The sequence below is a fragment of the Anomaloglossus baeobatrachus genome, chromosome 3 (assembly GCF_048569485.1).
Source record: "Anomaloglossus baeobatrachus isolate aAnoBae1 chromosome 3, aAnoBae1.hap1, whole genome shotgun sequence".
In the NCBI taxonomy this organism is placed as follows: domain Eukaryota; kingdom Metazoa; phylum Chordata; class Amphibia; order Anura; family Aromobatidae; genus Anomaloglossus; species Anomaloglossus baeobatrachus.
Window position 1 is genome coordinate 73432909 of NC_134355.1, and position 19256 is coordinate 73452164.

General features: G+C 46.1%; 1 protein-coding gene across 1 annotated transcript in view; it reads right to left on the reverse strand.

Moving 5' to 3' along the window:
- RAB1A (RAB1A, member RAS oncogene family) overlaps window positions 1–19256 on the reverse strand; it is a 52835-nt gene that overhangs the window by 4720 nt on the left and 28859 nt on the right. The window contains exons 2-4 of the mRNA XM_075339265.1: window positions 17517–17589; window positions 3617–3712; window positions 1141–1236 (exon numbers count right to left, since the gene is read on the reverse strand). Of these exons, the coding sequence (XP_075195380.1) occupies window positions 1141–1236; window positions 3617–3712; window positions 17517–17589 (265 nt within the window). The remainder of the gene's footprint in view (window positions 1–1140; window positions 1237–3616; window positions 3713–17516; window positions 17590–19256) is intronic.

Sequence of the window (19256 nt, forward strand, 5' to 3'; positions counted from 1 at the left end):
CCACCTCCAAACTTCACTGATGGTCTGGTGTTTTGAGGGTGATATGCAGTGCGCCATTTGGTCTCCAAACATGATGTCCATTATGGCATCCAATTTTGGTCTCATCTGACCAGACTATATTCTCCCAGTATTTCACAGGCATGACAAAATGTTGCAGAGCAAACGTTACATGCTCTTGAACATGCTTTTTGTTCAGCAATGGAGTCTTGCGTGGTGAGCACATACAGGCCATGGAGGTGGAGTGCATTACTTGTTGTCTTTGAAATAATTGTACCTGCTGATTCCAGGCCTTGATCTCGCTCACCACAGGTGGTTCTGGGCTCTTTGACAACTCTCCTGATAATTCTCTTCACTCCTCTGAAGTCTTGCGGGGAGCACCTGTTTGTGGCCGGATTATGGACCCAACAGTGCTCACTGGAATCTTCAGTAGTTTAGAAATGCTTCTGTAACCAATGCCCTTAGTAAATTTTACAACAATAAGGTTGTGAATGTCTTGAGACAGCTCACTGGTTTTACTCATCATGAGATGTTATGTGGCACCTTGGTAATGAGTCACCATTTTATAGGCCATTGGTTGAATCAGCTGATTCTTTTTCACTAATAGGCAGAATTGCTTTGTAATTACTGATAGATTTCAGCTGGTGTCATGACTTTCCATGGCATTTAGAACCTTTCTTCAAGTGTTTAAAACTTTTTACGTCATTTCTCATTATTACACAAGTTAATTTATGAGCATATATGGTTTGATTTCTTTGCCTGTGTGGTTTGGATGGGTTGTTACAAACATCTGGTGAGAAACTCAAACAGCACTTTTTAGTACTATTTACTTAAATTGTAACGTGTCCAAGACTTATTTCATGCACTGTATTCCTTTTCTGCTGCTTATATAGCACCGACATACCCAGGAGCGCTGCACTAATTGTCATCACTCACATCTGTCCCAGTTACAATGGAATTTACTATCTGACTTCAGACAGGTAAAGTTTATAGGAAGCTAAATCACATTCAAGCTATGCAGGACACAATGCCAAGTGACAGCGCTGTCATTACAAACTGTACACTCCAGATAGAGCTCTAAAATGTTGTATTGACTGATCTGATGCAAAGTGTAGGAAGAAATTCCAAGAAAAATCTCATTACCTGGTCTGTAACATCGTACACAACAATGATACCGTGCGCGCCTCTGTAGTAACTGGATGTGATAGTTCGGAACCTCTCCTGGCCGGCCGTGTCCCACTGGTGAAGAAAAGGACGCACCATTAATGCCCGATATCATGAAGCCATTGTCCTGCAGGACCTCAGTCATGGTAAGAAAATTGTCACATTCCACCGACGATAATCATTACCTTATAACAGTTCCACAAGGGCCGGCAGCAAAACACAAGCTAATGCTGGTAGGAAGCGCAGACCTGAACCTTGATATCTAGCATGGAAGCTTCTAGAGCAAAAAAACCTGGATTATGGTAGTAAAATGTTAACCCCTTAACACTAGAAGTCCCAGGAATTTCGAGCTCCATAGGGTTTCAATGGTAGAAATTTTAAATGACCCCTCATTGGGACTTCGTGTTAAAAGGGAACCTGACACCAGATTTGGTGACTATAAGCTGCAGCCACCACCAGTGATCCCTTATATACAACATTCTAACATACTGTATATAAGAGCCCAGGTCACTGTGTAGAACGTAAAAATGACTTAAAAATACTTACCTAAGGGGTGGTGCAAACTGGTTGGATGGGTGTCTCCGTTCTCTGGCTGCGGCGCTTCCTCTTTCGTCCATCTTTGTCCTCCTTCTGAAGCTAGTGTGTATGACGCGTCCTACGTCATGCATATGCGGCAGCATTGAGGTCCTGCGCAGGCGCACTTTGATCTGAGTACAGCAGATCAAAGTATTGTAGTGCGCCTGCGCAGGACCTCAATGCCGCCGCATATGCATGACGTAGGACGAGTCATCCACACTAGCTTCAGAAGGAGGACAAAGATGGACTAAAGAGGAAGCGCCGCAGCCAGAGAACAGACACCCATTTGACCAGTCTGCACCACCCCTTAAGTATTATATAGTCATTTTTACATCTCTTATATACAGTATGTTAGAATGCTATATATAAGAGCCCACTGGTGGTGGCCACAGCTTATAGTCACCAAATCTAGTGACAGGTTCCCTATAATAGAGGAATTTGTAATTTGTGTGCTTTCATTTCTTCCACCTTTAGTTCTAAGCTATAACTTATTCCGTAGACACAGCTATATTCGGGCTTGTTTTTGACAGGACGGGATTTAGTTTCGAGTCACTCCATCCGTATTGTCAGCCAATGTACTACAAAACGGGGGGGAGGAGAAACTAAGTATAGCAAAATTGAGGGGGGAAAAAAATGCTTTTTTTGTTTGTTTTTTTAACATGCATTGTGCAGTAAAAAAATTACCTAGAAACAAGATTGTCCAGGTCAGTATATTTTTTTTTTATCTAGCAATAAAAAATTAACATTTCTAAAGAAAAAAAAACAAAAATAAAAACATGGTGTTATTTTTTTGAGTCTCAATTTTTTGTTTTCCTTTGTACTATATTTTGGGGTCGGGGGGGGCAAATATATTTTGTTTAGCATTTAAAGTACAACTTCAACCAATCCATATACAGTATTTTAATAGATTACATTTATGGGGACAATACCAAACATGCTTTCATTTCTTTATTTTCATATATATGGCAATGTCACAGTATTCTAGTATACAGAAGTCTCATTTCTGCGGTTTTCCTATGCCTGTGGCAGAGTTTCACAGGAGGTCCAAGATGGTTGCGACAGGGGCCTTTTCTTTTTTGTTAAAGTAGGCAAACATTTGGAGATTAACAAAAAAATAACACCTTTAACAAAACTACAGAAAATCTCCAGCGGAAGACAAATTTAATTAAATGGTTTGGAGATATATATATATATATAAATAAAAGTCGAATCACGAAAATTTGCAAAAAGTGTTTTCAACTTTGCTAAGGATCCCCTGCACCTATGTGACTATATTACAGTATACATAGGCCTGCACTGCCACCTAGTGGATAGTCATAGTCAGACATTGTACAAGTAAGGCCACATTCACAAAGTGTTGCCCTCCATGATGCCACATCTGATGGTCCACAGACCGGCCGAGGGTCTCCTGACCAGAGCTGTGCATACTCATAGGCTTGTGTGAGGATGTAAAGATCAGGTGTCAGAAGACCTGTGGTTTGCAGTCCCCTTTCATGCTTGGTCCACGACAATATCATGGGGCAAACTTTATAATATAATATCTATATCCATCTATATATTTTGTGCAAACATTTCAGAAACGATTATACTTAAAGTTTCTACAAATGCATAAACACCCCTATATCCTGCTCATGTAAATCATGACAACACCATATATTAAGGATTTATCTGCGAAAACCCCGGCAGCTGCAGCTACATTCATTGCACCATTAAGCTTCCTTTCTAGCCCCGTCTCGGGGGCGGACACGAGCAGATATTAAACACTGCAGCGATCTGGCCACTTATCAGTGATATGTCGTCCGTCCAGGACGGGAACAATGCAGCAATCAGCGCTCCGCTCTTCTGCGACTTGATGATAAAATCCTCAGTCATTACTTACTATTTGAAGTTTAATCGTTTTCCCGTCTAATTCTATAGTCCTGATTTTAAAATCCACACCGATTGTACTGATGTAACTTTCCGTGTATGTGTCATCCTGCGGAGAAACAGACAGACTTTATTAACACCCTATATAAAGTGCCATCAGCGGTAAGAAACATTGTGTATGTCCTCCTGGCTGTGAGAATCACAGGAGTAAAAAAGGTGTAAATAAATGGCGCTATAATAATAAATAATAATCTGTATGTACAGATTTGCCTATCTAATAATGAAGGCAGTACTCCAGTCACTAAAAATATGTGACATTAAAGAAAAGTAGTGGGAAGTGTGGTGCGACCTACACAATGCTCCAAGGGCCCAACAAGAGCAGGTGTCAGCCACACACATTGCATACCGTGGTCATATATTATTCTCATCTCCAAAAGATGTACTAGGTCTTATTTTCAGGTGATGGCTTTCCATGCTTCCTTTGATGAAGGGTCTTCTGTATTCTTTAAAGCAAATCTATCAGGTCGTTTTTGCGTACTATAGAAACACCTACCATCCTGAAATGGGGTGCGGCCAGTGCTTTCAGGATATGCAACTTTTATTGCTGTATGTTGCTGTAAGCCCCAGACAATGTATAGTTGCGTGGCAGCTGTTAATGCAAAATGAGTATTCACCCCTTTCCCTCCCATCCACCACCCACATCCATCCCATCCTCCCCCACCCCCATCATCATCCTGTACCACCCCCCCTTATCCAGTCCCATCCCATCCCATTTACCCCCCCCCCCCCCATCATCCAGTTTCCCCATCACGTCAGGAGAGCACACAGCCGCTTCGAGGATTACAATGTGATCCTCTGGCGAGTAATACGGCAGTCTGACTGCACCCAATCACTGGCACTGATCCAGAGGTGTGGGCAGGATTATGGGCGGGGGAAGGGGCGAATATTTATTTTGTCTGCACAGCAGATGCACTACTATAAAATTGTCCAGGGCTTACAGTAACATAAATGTGGCAACTTACAGCGCTAACCGTTAAATATCCTGACAGGGCTGCCCGAGCCCTATTTCAGGATACTATTAGCATGGTATGCAAGAATGAACAACAACTAGGGCTTATTTTTGGAGTAGGGCTTATATAATTTAAGCATATTCCAAAAGCCCAAAAATCCTGCTAGGGCTTATTTTCGAGGTAGGTCTTATTTTTGGGGAAACACTGTAGCAGTCCGCTGAACGCCATCCCTCCTGACCTCCAGACATGCTGGGCCGAGTTTGTAGGAAGAGTTGCCATTAGACTCCTCAGCTCATCCCCAAATAACGAAAAGATCAGGCATAGTGAAAAACTGCCATCAGGAGAGTCAAAAAGCCCCATAATCAAACACATGCACTGAAAATAGGGACAGGAGATCCAATACAACTAAAATGAGCATCGGTAGGAATCATGTGCCTTTTGTTTTAAAGCCCTCCGCATCTGCAGCCTGTAAGGAGGTATTCTTGTGTAAGCCATGAAAGGCAGAGCAGTACATCCGAGGCGGCCATCCTTATGGCTGTAGCCAGCACTGTAGGTCTTTTATCGGCCCAAAAAACTAACATTGCAAAATCCTGCACTAAAGACTTTTCTAGTGAAAGTGGAGGTACGATATAAAGGCAGCCAGTACATTCATGCTGTCCGAACCACAGGCAGGATCAGAGCCCGACTGAGCGATTGTAGACATATTAGCAGGTTTAGATCAGTGCTTCCCAAGCTCCAGTCCTCACAACCCCCAACAGGTCGTGTTTTCAGGATTTCCTTAATACAGCACAGGTCATGGCTTGATAATGATTCCATCACCTGTTCAATAGTAAGGAAATCCTGAAAGCATGACTTGGGGGTCGAGAGGACTGGAGTTTGGGAAACACTGGTTTAGAGGGTATGTGCACACGTAAAGTATTTACAGCAGACATTTCCGCACCAAAAATGTGTTGTTATTCTCAGCAGGAAAAACACTATGTAAAAGCTGCACTGTTTGCTGCATTTTTTATGCGTGTTTTTTTCATTCATTCGAATGGGTAAAACCAAAAAAAACACTGCAGAAACAAAATTGGCAGGCTGCAGATCTGACACTGCTTAAAAACAAGGAAAAGTAAGCACGTGCATGAGATTTCAGAGATATCACTCTTTGCTGGCACTGTAAGGCTACATGCGCACGCTGCATCTTTGTGTTCACAAACTGCAGCCAAAACTGCACCTTGTCAGAGAGCTTGGAAATGTCACAAAAACGCATGTAATATTAGGTGCGTTTTTGGTGCGTTTTTCACACCCTGCGTTTTTGTGACAAATGTTGACAAAAACGCAGGAAGAATGAACATGCTGCATTTTATTTGTCACAAACCTTTGACAAATAAAACGCTGACAAATAAAATGCAACGTGCGCATGACAAATCTGACTTCTCATAGACTTTGCTGGGAAGTCAAATGTCAGAAAGTTCTGACAACAAAACTGCAGCCAAAAAAGCAGCAAAAAAGCAGGAAAAAAAGCACCTTGCGCATGTAGCCTAAAACACTGCTTTCTTCTGCAGCAAAAACACAGAAAAAAATGTGGCTAAAATGCATCATTTGAACAAGCTCTTGCTCAGAAACGCAGCTGTTTTAGGAAAAAAAGAAAAAAAAAACCCACTTAAGGCCCTGTGCGCACTAGAAAGGATTTTTCTCAAGAAATTGTCAAGATTAGCGCACTTGTGTTAAAAAAAACGCATTAATAACGCATGCGTTTTTACCGCGTTTGTGCGTTTTTTCCGCAGGTTGGTCCTTGTGGTTTTTTATCATTATCTATGGCAAAAAACGCAGGTACCTGCAGAAAAGTAGTGACATGCTCATTCTTTTTCTCAAGAAATTCTGCAGAAAGAATGTTCTTGAGAAAAAAAAAAAAAAAGGCAGTGTGCGCACAGATATTTTTTTTTTTTTACATAGGTTACAACCATTTTCTCAAGAAATTTCTGCAGCAAAAATGCAAAAAAAAACCCCCAGCGAGTAAAGAGCCAAGAGCCCTCCTCGCTCCAGTAGATTGACAGGACTCTCCTTATGAACATAGGTAGAAAACTGGTCAGTCATGGGGAGGTGGGCGGGAGAAGCCGGCCGGGGACGACCGCAAACTGTAAAACCTGCCGCGCTCCAATGATTAGGTTCGTGCAGCATGAATCATGACTGGCTCCAGTTACAGAGTTTTCCGAGGCTGCCCTCTCTTTTCTTCTACTCTGATAAGAAATGTTTTACATGGCACTCGATCAATAGGCTTTTATGTGATAAGTCTCCCAGAAGTAGCGCTGCTCTACAGAAGCTGTAAGATCCGATTAACAGAGGACCACATAAAAAGTTCTGTATTGAGAGTGAAACCCATCATTTGTGAGCCATGTGTAGTGGGTGGGGGGTGGGGTGTGTAGATCGCACCCCTTTTAGTTGCCGCTTCAGTGTTACACCATCCACAACAAACAGCACATTTTCTATTTTCTTTCATTTTACCTGGTAAATTATGTATGGCTGTGCTGGTACCTGATCTACCCGGAGTATCATCTGATCCCAGTTACCCTCTACTCTGCTGTAACCTTACTCCCTCCATTTTCGCAGCTGTACCTCCCTCCGCTTCCTTCCCACATGTCCCAGATAAAACTGGAGTACAGTATTACAGATGACAAGGAATTGAGGACAATCTAGTTTCCCTGGAAGATGTTATCATGAAATATTATAGCGTTTGGCTACTTTTTATTTTTTTGATGGAATAAGGCCATTCAAAGCCAAAGATATGTACACTGTCTAACCCGGGGTAAAGCTGCCAACAGACCTTACAGCAGAGAGGGCACAATGCAAGTATGCCACAATGAAAAATAAACTCCTGGCCGGCAGTGCTGCATCTTATACACCGATCTATTTATGCTTTGTAATTAGCGGCAAATCTCATGAGGCCATAGACCGACCACTGGCTGAGACCACAGAGCTACTGACGAGGAGCAGCTCTGCCGGCGGCGGCTGCTGGCCCCCCGCTGTGATGGACCCCATGCAGTGCACCACCCAAAATACCAAGGGGTCACCATAAAGAGGCAGTGGGCTTATACAGCTTGTAACCAGAGCTCCACGTTCAGTTTACACAGCAATAGATATAGAGTTAGGGCCAGAAATATTTGAACAGTGATTTTAGCTCTGTATATCACTATAATATATTATATATATATCACTATAATATATTATATATATATATCACTATAATATATTATATATATATATCACTATAATATATTATATATATATCACTATAATATATTATATATATATCACTATAATATATTATATATATATCACTATAATATATTATATATATATCACTATAATATATATATATATATATATATATCACTATAATATATATATATATATATATATATATATATATATATATCACTATAATATATATATATATATCACTATAATATATATATATTATAATATAATATATATAATAAATATAATAAATATAATAAATATATATATATATATATATATATATATATATATATATATATATATATATATATATATATATATATTCTTATTTAAAATGTAATACAAAATACAATTGAAGTGTAGACTTTCAGGTTTAACCTCTTCACTACCCAATTTTCTATTTTTTTTCTCTTCCAAGAGCTTAAAACATTTTTTTTTAAATTATTCACCATGTTTCCTATATGGTAAAACTGACCTGACATTATGACTCCAGTTCAGTACGAGTGCGTTGATACCAAACGTGCAATTTTTTTTTATAGCTCGGGCACTGTTATACATGGCGATACCAAATATGTGTTTGTGTTTTGTTTATACTAGTCCCCTTAAGGGACATTAAATAGACTTAATCTTACGCAGGCTTCTGCTGGCTTCAGCACTGGTACTGTACACAGCCATAATGTGGCACTCTCCTGGCATTCACAGGAACCACGTCAGAACAGCGACAGGGTTAATCAGCTGGCCAATGGGGGCGGGGAATGCCACGCTCCCTGCCGCCACACGTTAAATCCTGCTGTCAGATTGACAGCGGGATTTGACTACTCAACAGGCATGGGTGGATCTCTGATCCATCCGTGCCAGTTACCTGCACGTCAGCTGATCAATTATCTGACATGCAGAGAAACATGCTGGCTCAACACACACACACTTCCTCCTAATAATTTGGGAGGAAAATGTGGGTGGGGGGGGGGTGCGTCATAATCTGGTTGCAGCTTAACGGGGGTGGTGGAGCAGAGCAGTGCTGCGAGCACTGTTAGGCAGGAGCCATCCAGAAAGAAGGGAATTTTGTTTACTTACCGTAAATTCCTTTTCTTCTAGCTCCAATTGGGAGACCCAGACAATTGGGTGTATAGCTATGCCTCCGGAGGCCACACAAAGCATTACACTTAAAAGTGTAAGGCCCCTCCCCTTCTGCCTATACACCCCCCGTGGGATCACGGGCTCCTCAGTTTTAGTGCCAAAGCAAGAAGGAGGAAAGCCAATAACTGGTTTAAGAACAAATTCAATCCGAAGGAACATCGGAGAACCGAAACCATTCAACATGAACAACATGTGTACCCGAAAAAACAAAAATCCCTAAGCAAACAGGGCGGGTGCTGGGTCTCCCAATTGGAGCTAGAAGAAAAGGAATTTACGGTAAGTAAACAAAATTCCCTTCTTCTTTGGCGCTCCATTGGGAGACCCAGACGATTGGGATGTCCAAAAGCAGTCCCTGGGTGGGTATAATAACCCCTCGTGATAGGACCGTAAAAACAGCCCTACCCTACAGGTGGGCAGTCGCCGCCTGAAGGACTTGTCTACCTAGGCTGGCGTCCGCCGAAGCGTAGGTATGCACTTGATAGTGTTTGGTAAAAGTGTGCAGACTCGACCAGGTAGCCGCCTGGCACACCTGCTGAGCCGTAGCCTGGTGCCGTAATGCCCAGGACGCACCCACGGCTCTGGTAGAATGGGCCTTCAGCCCTGAGGGAACTGGAAGCCCAGCAGAACGGTAGGCTTCAAGAATTGGTTCCTTGATCCACCGAGCCAGGGTGGATTTGGAAGCTTGCGACCCTTTGCGCTGACCAGCGACAAGGACAAAGAGTGCATCCGAGCGGCGCAGGGGCGCCGTGCGGGAAATGTAGATCCTGAGCGCTCTCACGAGATCCAACAAATGCAAATCCTTTTCACATTGATGAACTGGATGAGGGCACAAGGAAGGCAAGGAGATATCCTGATTAAGATGAAACGGGGATACCACCTTAGGGAGAAACTCCGGAATCGGGCGCAGAACCACCTTGTCCTGGTGAATCACCAGGAAGGGAGATTTGCATGACAGCGCTGCTAGCTCGGACACTCTCCGGAGAGACGTGACCGCTACTAGAAAGGCCACTTTCTGTGAAAGGCGAGAAAGGGAAACATCCCTCATAGGCTCGAAAGGCGGCCTTTGAAGAACAATTAGAACCCTGTTCAGATCCCAGGGCTCTAACGGCCGCTTGTAAGGAGGGACGATATGACAGACCCCTTGCAGGAACGTGCGTACCTGAGGAAGTCGTGCTAGGCGCTTCTGAAAAAATACAGATAGCGCTGAGACTTGCCCCTTGAGGGAGCTGAGCGACAAACCTTTTTCCAACCCGGATTGCAGGAAGGAAAGAAAAGTAGGCAATCCAAATGGCCAGGGAGAGACTCCCTGAGCAGAGCACCAAGATAAGAATATTTTCCACGTCCTGTGGTATATCTTGGCGGAGGTAGGTTTTCTAGCCTGTCTCATGGTGGCAATGACCTCTTGAGACAATCCTGAACCCGCTAGGATCCAGGACTCAATGGCCACACAGTCAGGTTCAGGGCCGCAGAATTCTGATGGAAAAACGGCCCTTGAGACAGCAAGTCTGGTTGGTCTGGTAGTGCCCACGGTTGGCCTACCGCAAGGTGCCACAGATCCGGGTACCACGACCTCCTTGGCCAGTCTGGAGCGACGAGGATGGCGCGGCGGCAGTCGGACCTGATCTTGCGCAGCACTCTGGGCAACAGAGCCAGAGGTGGAAACACATAAGGAAGCCGGAACTGCGACCAATCTTGAACTAAGGCGTCTGCCGCCAGAGCTCGGTGATCGTGAGACCGTGCCATGAAAGCTGGGACCTTGTTGTTGTGCCGAGACGCCATTAGGTCGACGTCCGGCATCCCCCAGCGGCGACAGATCTCCTGAAACACGTCCGGGTGAAGAGACCATTCCCCTGCGTCCATACCCTGGCGACTGAGGAAGTCTGCTTCCCAGTTGTCCACGCCTGGGATGTGAACTGCGGATATGGTGGAAGACGTGTCTTCCACCCACGTCAGAATCCGCCGGACTTCCTGGAAGGCTTGCCGACTGCGAGTTCCTCCTTGGTGGTTGATGTATGCCACCGCTGTGGAGTTGTCCGACTGAATACGGATCTGCTTGCCTTCCAGCCACTGCTGGAAGGCTTGTAGGGCAAGATACACTGCTCTGATCTCCAGAACGTTGATCTGAAGGGTGGACTCTTGCTGAGTCCACGTACCTTGAGCCCTGTGGTGGAGAAAGACTGCTCCCCACCCTGACAGACTCGCATCTGTAGTCACCACCGCCCAGGATGGGGGTAGGAAGGATTTCCCTTTCGACAATGAGGTGGGAAGCAGCCACCATCGAAGAGAATCCTTGGCCGCCTGAGAGAGAGAGACGTTTCTGTCGAGGGACTTCGACCTCCCGTCCCATTGGCGGAGAATGTCCCATTGTAGTGGACGCAGATGAAACTGCGCGAAAGGGACTGCCTCTATTGCAGCCACCATCTTCCCTAGGAAGTGCATGAGGCGTCTCAAGGGGTGCGACTGGCCTTGAAGGATAGATTGCACCCCTGTCTGTAGTGAACGCTGTTTGACAAGCGGAAGCTTCACTATCGCTGAGAGAGTATGAAACTCCATGCCAAGATATGTTATCGACTGGGTCGGGGTTAGATTTGACTTGGAAAAGTTGATGATCCACCCGAAACCCTGGAGGGTCTCCAGCGCCACGTTCAGGCTGTGTTGGCATGCCTCTTGAGAAGGCGCCTTGACCAGCAGATCGTCTAAGTAAGGGATCACGGAGTGTCCCTGAGAGTGCAGGACTGCAACTACAGCTGCCATGACTTTGGTGAAGACCCGTGGGGCTGTCGCCAGACCAAAAGGCAGGGCTACGAACTGAAGGTGTTCGTCTCCTGAAACGAAGCGTAGAAAACGCTGATGCTCTGGAGCAATCGGTACGTGGAGATAAGCATCCTTGATGTCTATTGATGCTAGGAAATCTCCTTGAGACATTGCGGCGATGACGGATCGGAGGGATTCCATCCGGAACCGTCTGGTTCTCACGTGGTTGTTGAGAAGTTTTAGGTCCAGAACGGGACGGAAGGACCCGTCCTTTTTTGGTACCACAAACAAATTGGAGTAAAAACCGTGACCTTGCTCTTGAAGAGGAACAGGGATCACCACTCCTTCCGCCTTTAGAGTGCACACCGCCTGCAGAAGAGCATCGGCTCGGTCGGGAGGCGGAGACGTTCTGAAGAATCGAGTTGGAGGACGAGAACTGAACTCTATCCTGTACCCGTGAGACAGAATGTCTCTCACCCAACGGTCTTGGACCTGTGGCAGCCAAATGTCGCCAAAGCGGGAGAGCCTGCCAACGACCGAGGATGCGGAGGGAGGAGGCCGGAAGTCATGAGGAAGCCGCCTTGGTAGCGGGTCTTCCGGCTGTCTTTTTTGGGCGTGACTGAGCCCGCCAAGAATCTGAACTCCTCTGATCCTTTTGAGTTCTTTTGGACGAGGAGAATTGGGACCTGCCCGAGCCTCGAAAGGACCGAAACCCCGACTGTCCCCTCCTCTGTTGGGGTTTGTTTTGTCTGGGCTGAGGTAAGGATGAATCCTTGCCCTTGGACTGTTTAATGATTTCATCCAAACGCTCACCAAACAGCCGGTCACCAGAAAATGGCAAACTGGTTAAACATTTTTTGGAAGCAGAATCTGCTTTCCATTCCCTTAACCACAAGGCTCTGCGTAAAACCACGGAGTTGGCGGATGCCACTGCCGTACGGCTCGTAGAGTCCAGAACCGCATTAATCGCGTAAGACGCAAATGCAGACATTTGAGAGGTTAAGGATGCCACCTGCGGAACAGATGTACGGGTGACCGTGTCAACCTGTGTAAGACCAGCTGAAATAGCTTGGAGTGCCCATACGGCTGCGAATGCAGGAGCAAACGACGCGCCGATAGCTTCATAGATGGATTTCAACCAGAGCTCCATCTGTCTGTCAGTGGCATCTTTAAGTGCAGCCCCATCCTCCACTGCCACTATGGATCTAGCCGCAAGCCTGGAGATAGGGGGATCCACCTTGGGACACTGGGTCCAGCTCTTGACCACGTCAGGAGGAAAGGGATAACGTGTATCCTTAAGCCGTTTGGAGAAACGCTTATCTGGATAAGCGTGGTGTTTCTGGACTGACTCTTTAAAATCCGAGTGGTCCAGAAAAGTACTTAATTTACGCTTGGGATACCTGAAATGGAATTTCTCCTGCTGTGAAGCTGACTCCTCCACTGGAGGAGCTGGGGGAGAAATATCCAACATTTTATTGATGGACGCGATAAGATCGTTCACTATGGCGTCCCCATCAGGAGTATCCAGATTGAGAGCGGTCTCAGGATCAGAATCCTGATCAGCTACCTCCGGCTCATCACACAGAGAATCCTCCTGCTGAGACCCTGACCAGTGAGATGATGTAGAGGGCCGCTCATAGCGAGCTCGCTTAGGCTGTCTGGGACTGTCGTCCGTGTCAGAGCCATCACCCTGGGATGCATGGGACACCCCCGGAGCTGTTCCAACTGAGGGGGACCAGGGAGCAATGAATCAACAGTGCCCATGGTCTGAGTTACTGGTCTAGACTGCAAAGTTTCTAGAATCTGAGACATAGTCACAGACAATCTATCCGCAAAAATTGCAAACTCTGTCCCCGTCACCTGGACAGAATTCACAGGTGGATCTCTCTGGGACACCTCCAGCAGAGGCCCCGGCCGAGCAGGGGGCACAGGGGCCGAGCACTGCACACAATGGGGGTCAGTGGAACCTGCCGGTAGAACAGCCTCACAAGCGGTGCAAGCAGCATAGAAAGCCTGTGCCTTGGCACCCCTGTTTTTTGCGGACGACATGCTGTATTCTCCACAGAGCAATCTAGGAGGGTATATAGCCAAGAATCACCAGCGACCGTTTAGTGCAATGTATAGCATGCAAGCATAAAAATACAATTGAACACTTCGTCACTAGTGGGGTCAGCACCGGAGGTGCCGCTTACCGCCCGCTAAAAGCGGGTGTGTAGTCGCCAGAATCCAGTGCCTGGGTCTCCCAGAACTTGTCTCCCCTCTCCAGCTCAGACTGCACACAGGAATGGCTGCCGGCGTTCTGTGAAGAGGGGCGGACCGTGGGCGTGCCTCAGACAAAGTGCGGGAAACTGGCTTCCCACTGTGCTCAATGTGAGGGCTGGAGTATGTAAAGCAGACTCCAGCCCTCGGCGCTGACGTTCTGTACAGCATCCCGCCCTTCCCCTGACTGGCAGGCCTGGGGGCGGGAACGAAACGGAACTAGGCCGCAAAAGCCGGGGACTCTAGTAATAAGCGTGGCCGACAAATATGCACGGCCAGCGCGGAAGTCCCCGGCGCACCACAAGTCCCAGCCGCGCCGCAGTAAAAACTGCCAGCAGGGGCCGGCGCGGCAGTTCCCAACACACTAACTCCCTCAGCAAGCTGTGGAAGTGTGGCACAAGCGCGCAGCGCTGTTGTCCCCGGCGCACTAACACACCCAGCAATGCTGCAGTGTGCGCGCGGTCTGTACGGGGACACGGAGTACCTGGACGTAGCAGGGCCCTGTCCCTGACGATACTCCGCTCCATATCCAGCAGATTCCCCAGGGGCTGTGGACGGAGCACGGTCCCTGTGCCTGGAGACCGGTAAAATCCCACTTCACCCAGAGCCCTAAGGGGGATGGGGAAGGATGCAGCATGTGGGCTCCAGCCTCTGTACCCGCAATGGGTACCTCAACCTTTACAAACACCGCCGACAAAAGTGGGGTGAGAAGGGAGCATGCTGGGGACCCTAGTATGGGTCCTCTTTTCTTCCATCCGACAGTCAGCAGCTGCTGCTGACTAAACAGTGGAGCTATGCGTGGATGTCTGACCTCCTTCGCACAAAGCTTGAAAACTGAGGAGCCCGTGATCCCACGGGGGGTGTATAGGCAGAAGGGGAGGGGCCTTACACTTTTAAGTGTAATGCTTTGTGTGGCCTCCGGAGGCATAGCTATACACCCAATTGTCTGGGTCTCCCAATGGAGCGCCAAAGAAATGTTGGCACTACGGACTTCAAAGAAATGGTGTCCAGAGTTAGAGTGTGTCCAGATTGAGACCTCATGTGCACACGTGCGCCATTCAGCCCATTGATCTACAAGCAACGGACTTAAGGAAAAAGGCACCTGGAGGTGGCGAGTACGGAGATGAGGTCTCTGCTCCTCATCGAGACAAGAGCTCAATCTTCTCATGCGCTGACTGGCGCCATTTCTTTGAAACCCCGCACCACCGGCACTTTCTGAATTTCTCATGCCTCACAGCATCACAATAAAAGCCCCACTGCCCCACCCTGCCTCCAGTGACCCCACTCAATTTTTTTTTTAGAAAAGACTGCCCTACAAATCACTGCTAGGTGAAAATGGTCCTCATCATGCACCAATCACCATCTTATGTTTATTTGATGCACTTTTTGGGGGGTGTTATTGGCAATGTATGTGTCCATGTAAATGGAACAGTTTACACCAACATGAGCCACCCCTCACCAACCCTATCAGCTGATTGGAAATGGATCTGCCCCTGCTGAACAGCTGCTCTGCACCATCCACCATATCTAAGGGTTACACTACAACACTTTACCTCCCTCTTATCAGGTCTCATCTACCTACTTTAATTTTACTAAACCCACTTACACAAGGTAGTGCTGCTATGACAAGTGGCCATCGATGCTACAATCTGACTATTTACACCTCCCATTTTTAAACAATTGCAATGACCATAATAAACTTTGCATGCACACCAACCACACAATGGATTTGTCATCAGGTTTCGCAATACAAACTGTCTACATTCTTAAACTGACCTCTCAGAAGTGATGAGGCTGGTGTGCTTACTATGTAAATTGAGGTCAGTGACTTTAATAATGAATCCAGTTATTGTGAACGTGTATACACAGATTTATTCAGTCTGTTCACCCAGCCTGACCGCTGCAGATTGTACTAAGCAGTGTGAGATCTCAGGATGAACAGGGAGGAGGAACACTGAGGAGCTGTCAATGAGACCAATTTGGCAAAGATTTCACAGCATGCAGAGAAGGGTCACTAAAGAGCTGTCAATTAAGGTGGGTGGAGAGTGAATTAATTTCGGGAAATATACATTTATTGTAGATTAATGTTCAATGTAAGTACACCAACCTCACCAGGCCCCAGGGAACTATTTAATATTGCAGTATACTTTAAATATACGATTGTTGTGAAGGGGAGGGGGCACATTAAGGACAATGTGATTGATTTGTCGTAAAAAAAACCAAACAAACAAACCAAAAAGCAATGAAGTGACAGCTGTGGCACCTTTACTGCTTACACAGCTACTGTGCTGTACATGTGTGTGCAAGCTATGTACATGGTGCCGAAATCTGTCCCATTCACTTTAATGGGACTAGCATGCAGTACCAAGGCAAAGCCATTTTCATAAAAAGGTAAAGGGAACCTGTCACCACTTTTTTGGCCTATAAGCTGCGGCCAGCACCACCGGGCTCTTATATACAGCATTCTAACATACTTTATACAAGAGCCCAGGCGGCTGTGTAGAACATAAAAAACACTATATAATACCCACCTAAACCGGTCACTGCAGTGGATGTGGGTAAAATGGGCGTCTTAGTCCTCTGGTGCCGGCGGCTCCTCTTTCGGCCATCTTTGTCCTCCATGTTCTGAAGCTGCGGTGCATGAAGCATCCGATGTCATACACACTCGCCGGCATTCAGGCCCTGAGCAGGACAGATCAAAGTGTTGTAGTGCGCCTGCACGGGACCGGCGAGTGTGAATGATGTAGACGCGTCATGCACTCAGGCTTCAGAAGGAGGACAAAGGCGGCCGAAAGAGGGAGGAGTTGTCACCGGAGGACGAAGACGCTCATTTGAGTCACATCCAACGCAGCGACCACTTTAGGTGAGTATTATAAAGTGTTTGTTTTACACAGCAGCCTGGGCTCTTATATACATCATGTTAGAATGCTGTATATAAAGAGCCTGGTGGTGGTGGCCGCAGCTTATAGAGCAAAAAAAAAAAAAAAACAAAAAAAAAACAGTGACAGGTTCCCTTTAAGTGCGTGCGTGTGTGTGTGTGTGTGTGTGCGCGCGCGTGCGTGCGCGTGCGTGCGTGCGTGCGTGTGTGTGTGTGTGTGTGTGTGGGGGGGGGTCACACCCTCCCCCTGTGATCAATGACGACCTTCTAGAAGAACAAAATTATGTTTTCCAGGGCATACTGATGATCTAAAATTTAATGGGAGACATAGCATTACTTGGTGTTAGCCACTAAGCCATGCGCAGAGCTGTAGTATGATGCCCTATATACCACACATCCAGATGCTGCAGATTTATGCAGATCAGTAGGGTGATTCCCACCAATTTCATATTAATCACCTATCCAGAGGTTAGGTCATCAATAAGCCATTAGATATATTTAAATACCAGAAAATGAAACTAAAAATAAAAAAAAAAAAAAAAAAAAAAAAAAATTGAAAAAAATAATGCATACATTTAGAATCTAAGAAATGACATTATGATGATTATAGACAGATATTAGTTTGTACTTACTGCAAACCTAAGGAGAAGGCAAGATTTCCCCACACCAGAGTCTCCAATCAGAAGCAATTTGAATAAATAGTCACTGCAAACAGAGAAAACAGTGGACGTCAGACATTTCACAACCACGACAGAATTTCCACCGCTCCGTCCAAACGTCCCCCAGCCCCCGTCAGCCGTGTTATGTGCTTATTCTAACTGAGGACATGACATGTTTTACCCGGCTGATACGTGAACACTTGTAAGTTGTGATGCGAGTATAATAGGACACAACCACCACTACAGAACAAAACACCTAGATTCAGCCATTTCTTGGCCTTTTATGAGTGCTGGGCGAGCAGAATGTGATCATGGGAGAAGTGCAACTACAATATCAGCAACAATCAGCCGAGTAAAGAGGCATAGAGCGATTTACAGGAACAAGACATTGCATAGATGTACCGTATGTGCTCTATGGGGGGGGGGGTTTGGGGGATATAATATATTATATATATTATATCAGGTTTGGTACACTGCTAGTACAATGAACATGAGGAGCATCGGCGACAAAAATCCAAGGATCCACAGGAGAGGCGGCAGCGGCTGGACCCTCACCAGTTCATGTATCTTATATTTGGCGGTCCCACACAGACGAAACTAGGGTTTCTTATGACTGTAAAGCATTATCCAGGCCAAACTCTCAGCCCTGTCGCATAGGACCAATTTCAGTGGAGCTGATGCGGTGTCAGATGTCTAAGCCCCACCAATCTCCATGATGACCAATCCTACACACAGGTCATCCCGGACAAGCAAAGTAAGACGCCAATCATGGTGGTCTTATACTCATTGTTTGATTCTGTGCTCTTAGTTACCATGGCAATGAGATTCAACCCCCTCCTCTGCCAAGCCAAACAGGAAGGAGTAGCATACGTTTAAAGTGACAGTACCACAATCTACAGGAGTGTTACATTTCACTAATCCACTCTCCTACTGTAGGAGGCCTAATACAACATCTACATCTATCCTGGGAAAAAAGAAATTAGAAAAAAGAAATATTGCCTGCAAGTGACTGAGAAAATAAGAACATTTATTTGAGCAAATGCTAAAGTTTAAAAACCAATAAATAAAATCCTATGCCCCGTATTACATTACAGAAGTCCAGAACTGAAGACTTGTACAGATGCGTTACACTCAGATCTGTATGACACAGCGAAGACTCTGGACTCCAGCGACGATACACAGAAAACAGTCCCCATCATGACAGCTGCAAATATCCGAAGCTTCACGACTGTGAGCGACCCGGAGTGCTGCGCTGGTACAATGAGGTATGGCACGGTTACCATGGCCACACAGAGACCTCCGTCACCTGCAGTCAGCACATACCGTGTGGGTGACTGCCCAGACAAAGCCACAGGACTCCTCAGTCTCTACAACAGAAGCGCCTACAAGAGCTTCATCCAGACGTCTCTCCGGGAGCCACGTCCATGATGTGATACCACAAACACACACGGGATGGTGTAATATATGTACACACATCACAGCAATATGCAAAAGGCACAGGGCTGGACCTCTAACTCCACATAATGAGAGCCGCAATCCTAAAAAGTCAAAAGTGACCCTTTCACAAGTCGCTCTTTTGCTCACTGAAGAGACCACTTGCATATTTAGATCCCTAGAGGAGCATTGCATGGCCTATAAGTCTCCTTACACCAGCTTGGGGCACTTCACAAGGAGAAAATATGTTATGCTTAGATCCTATCAGAGGCCTCTCAC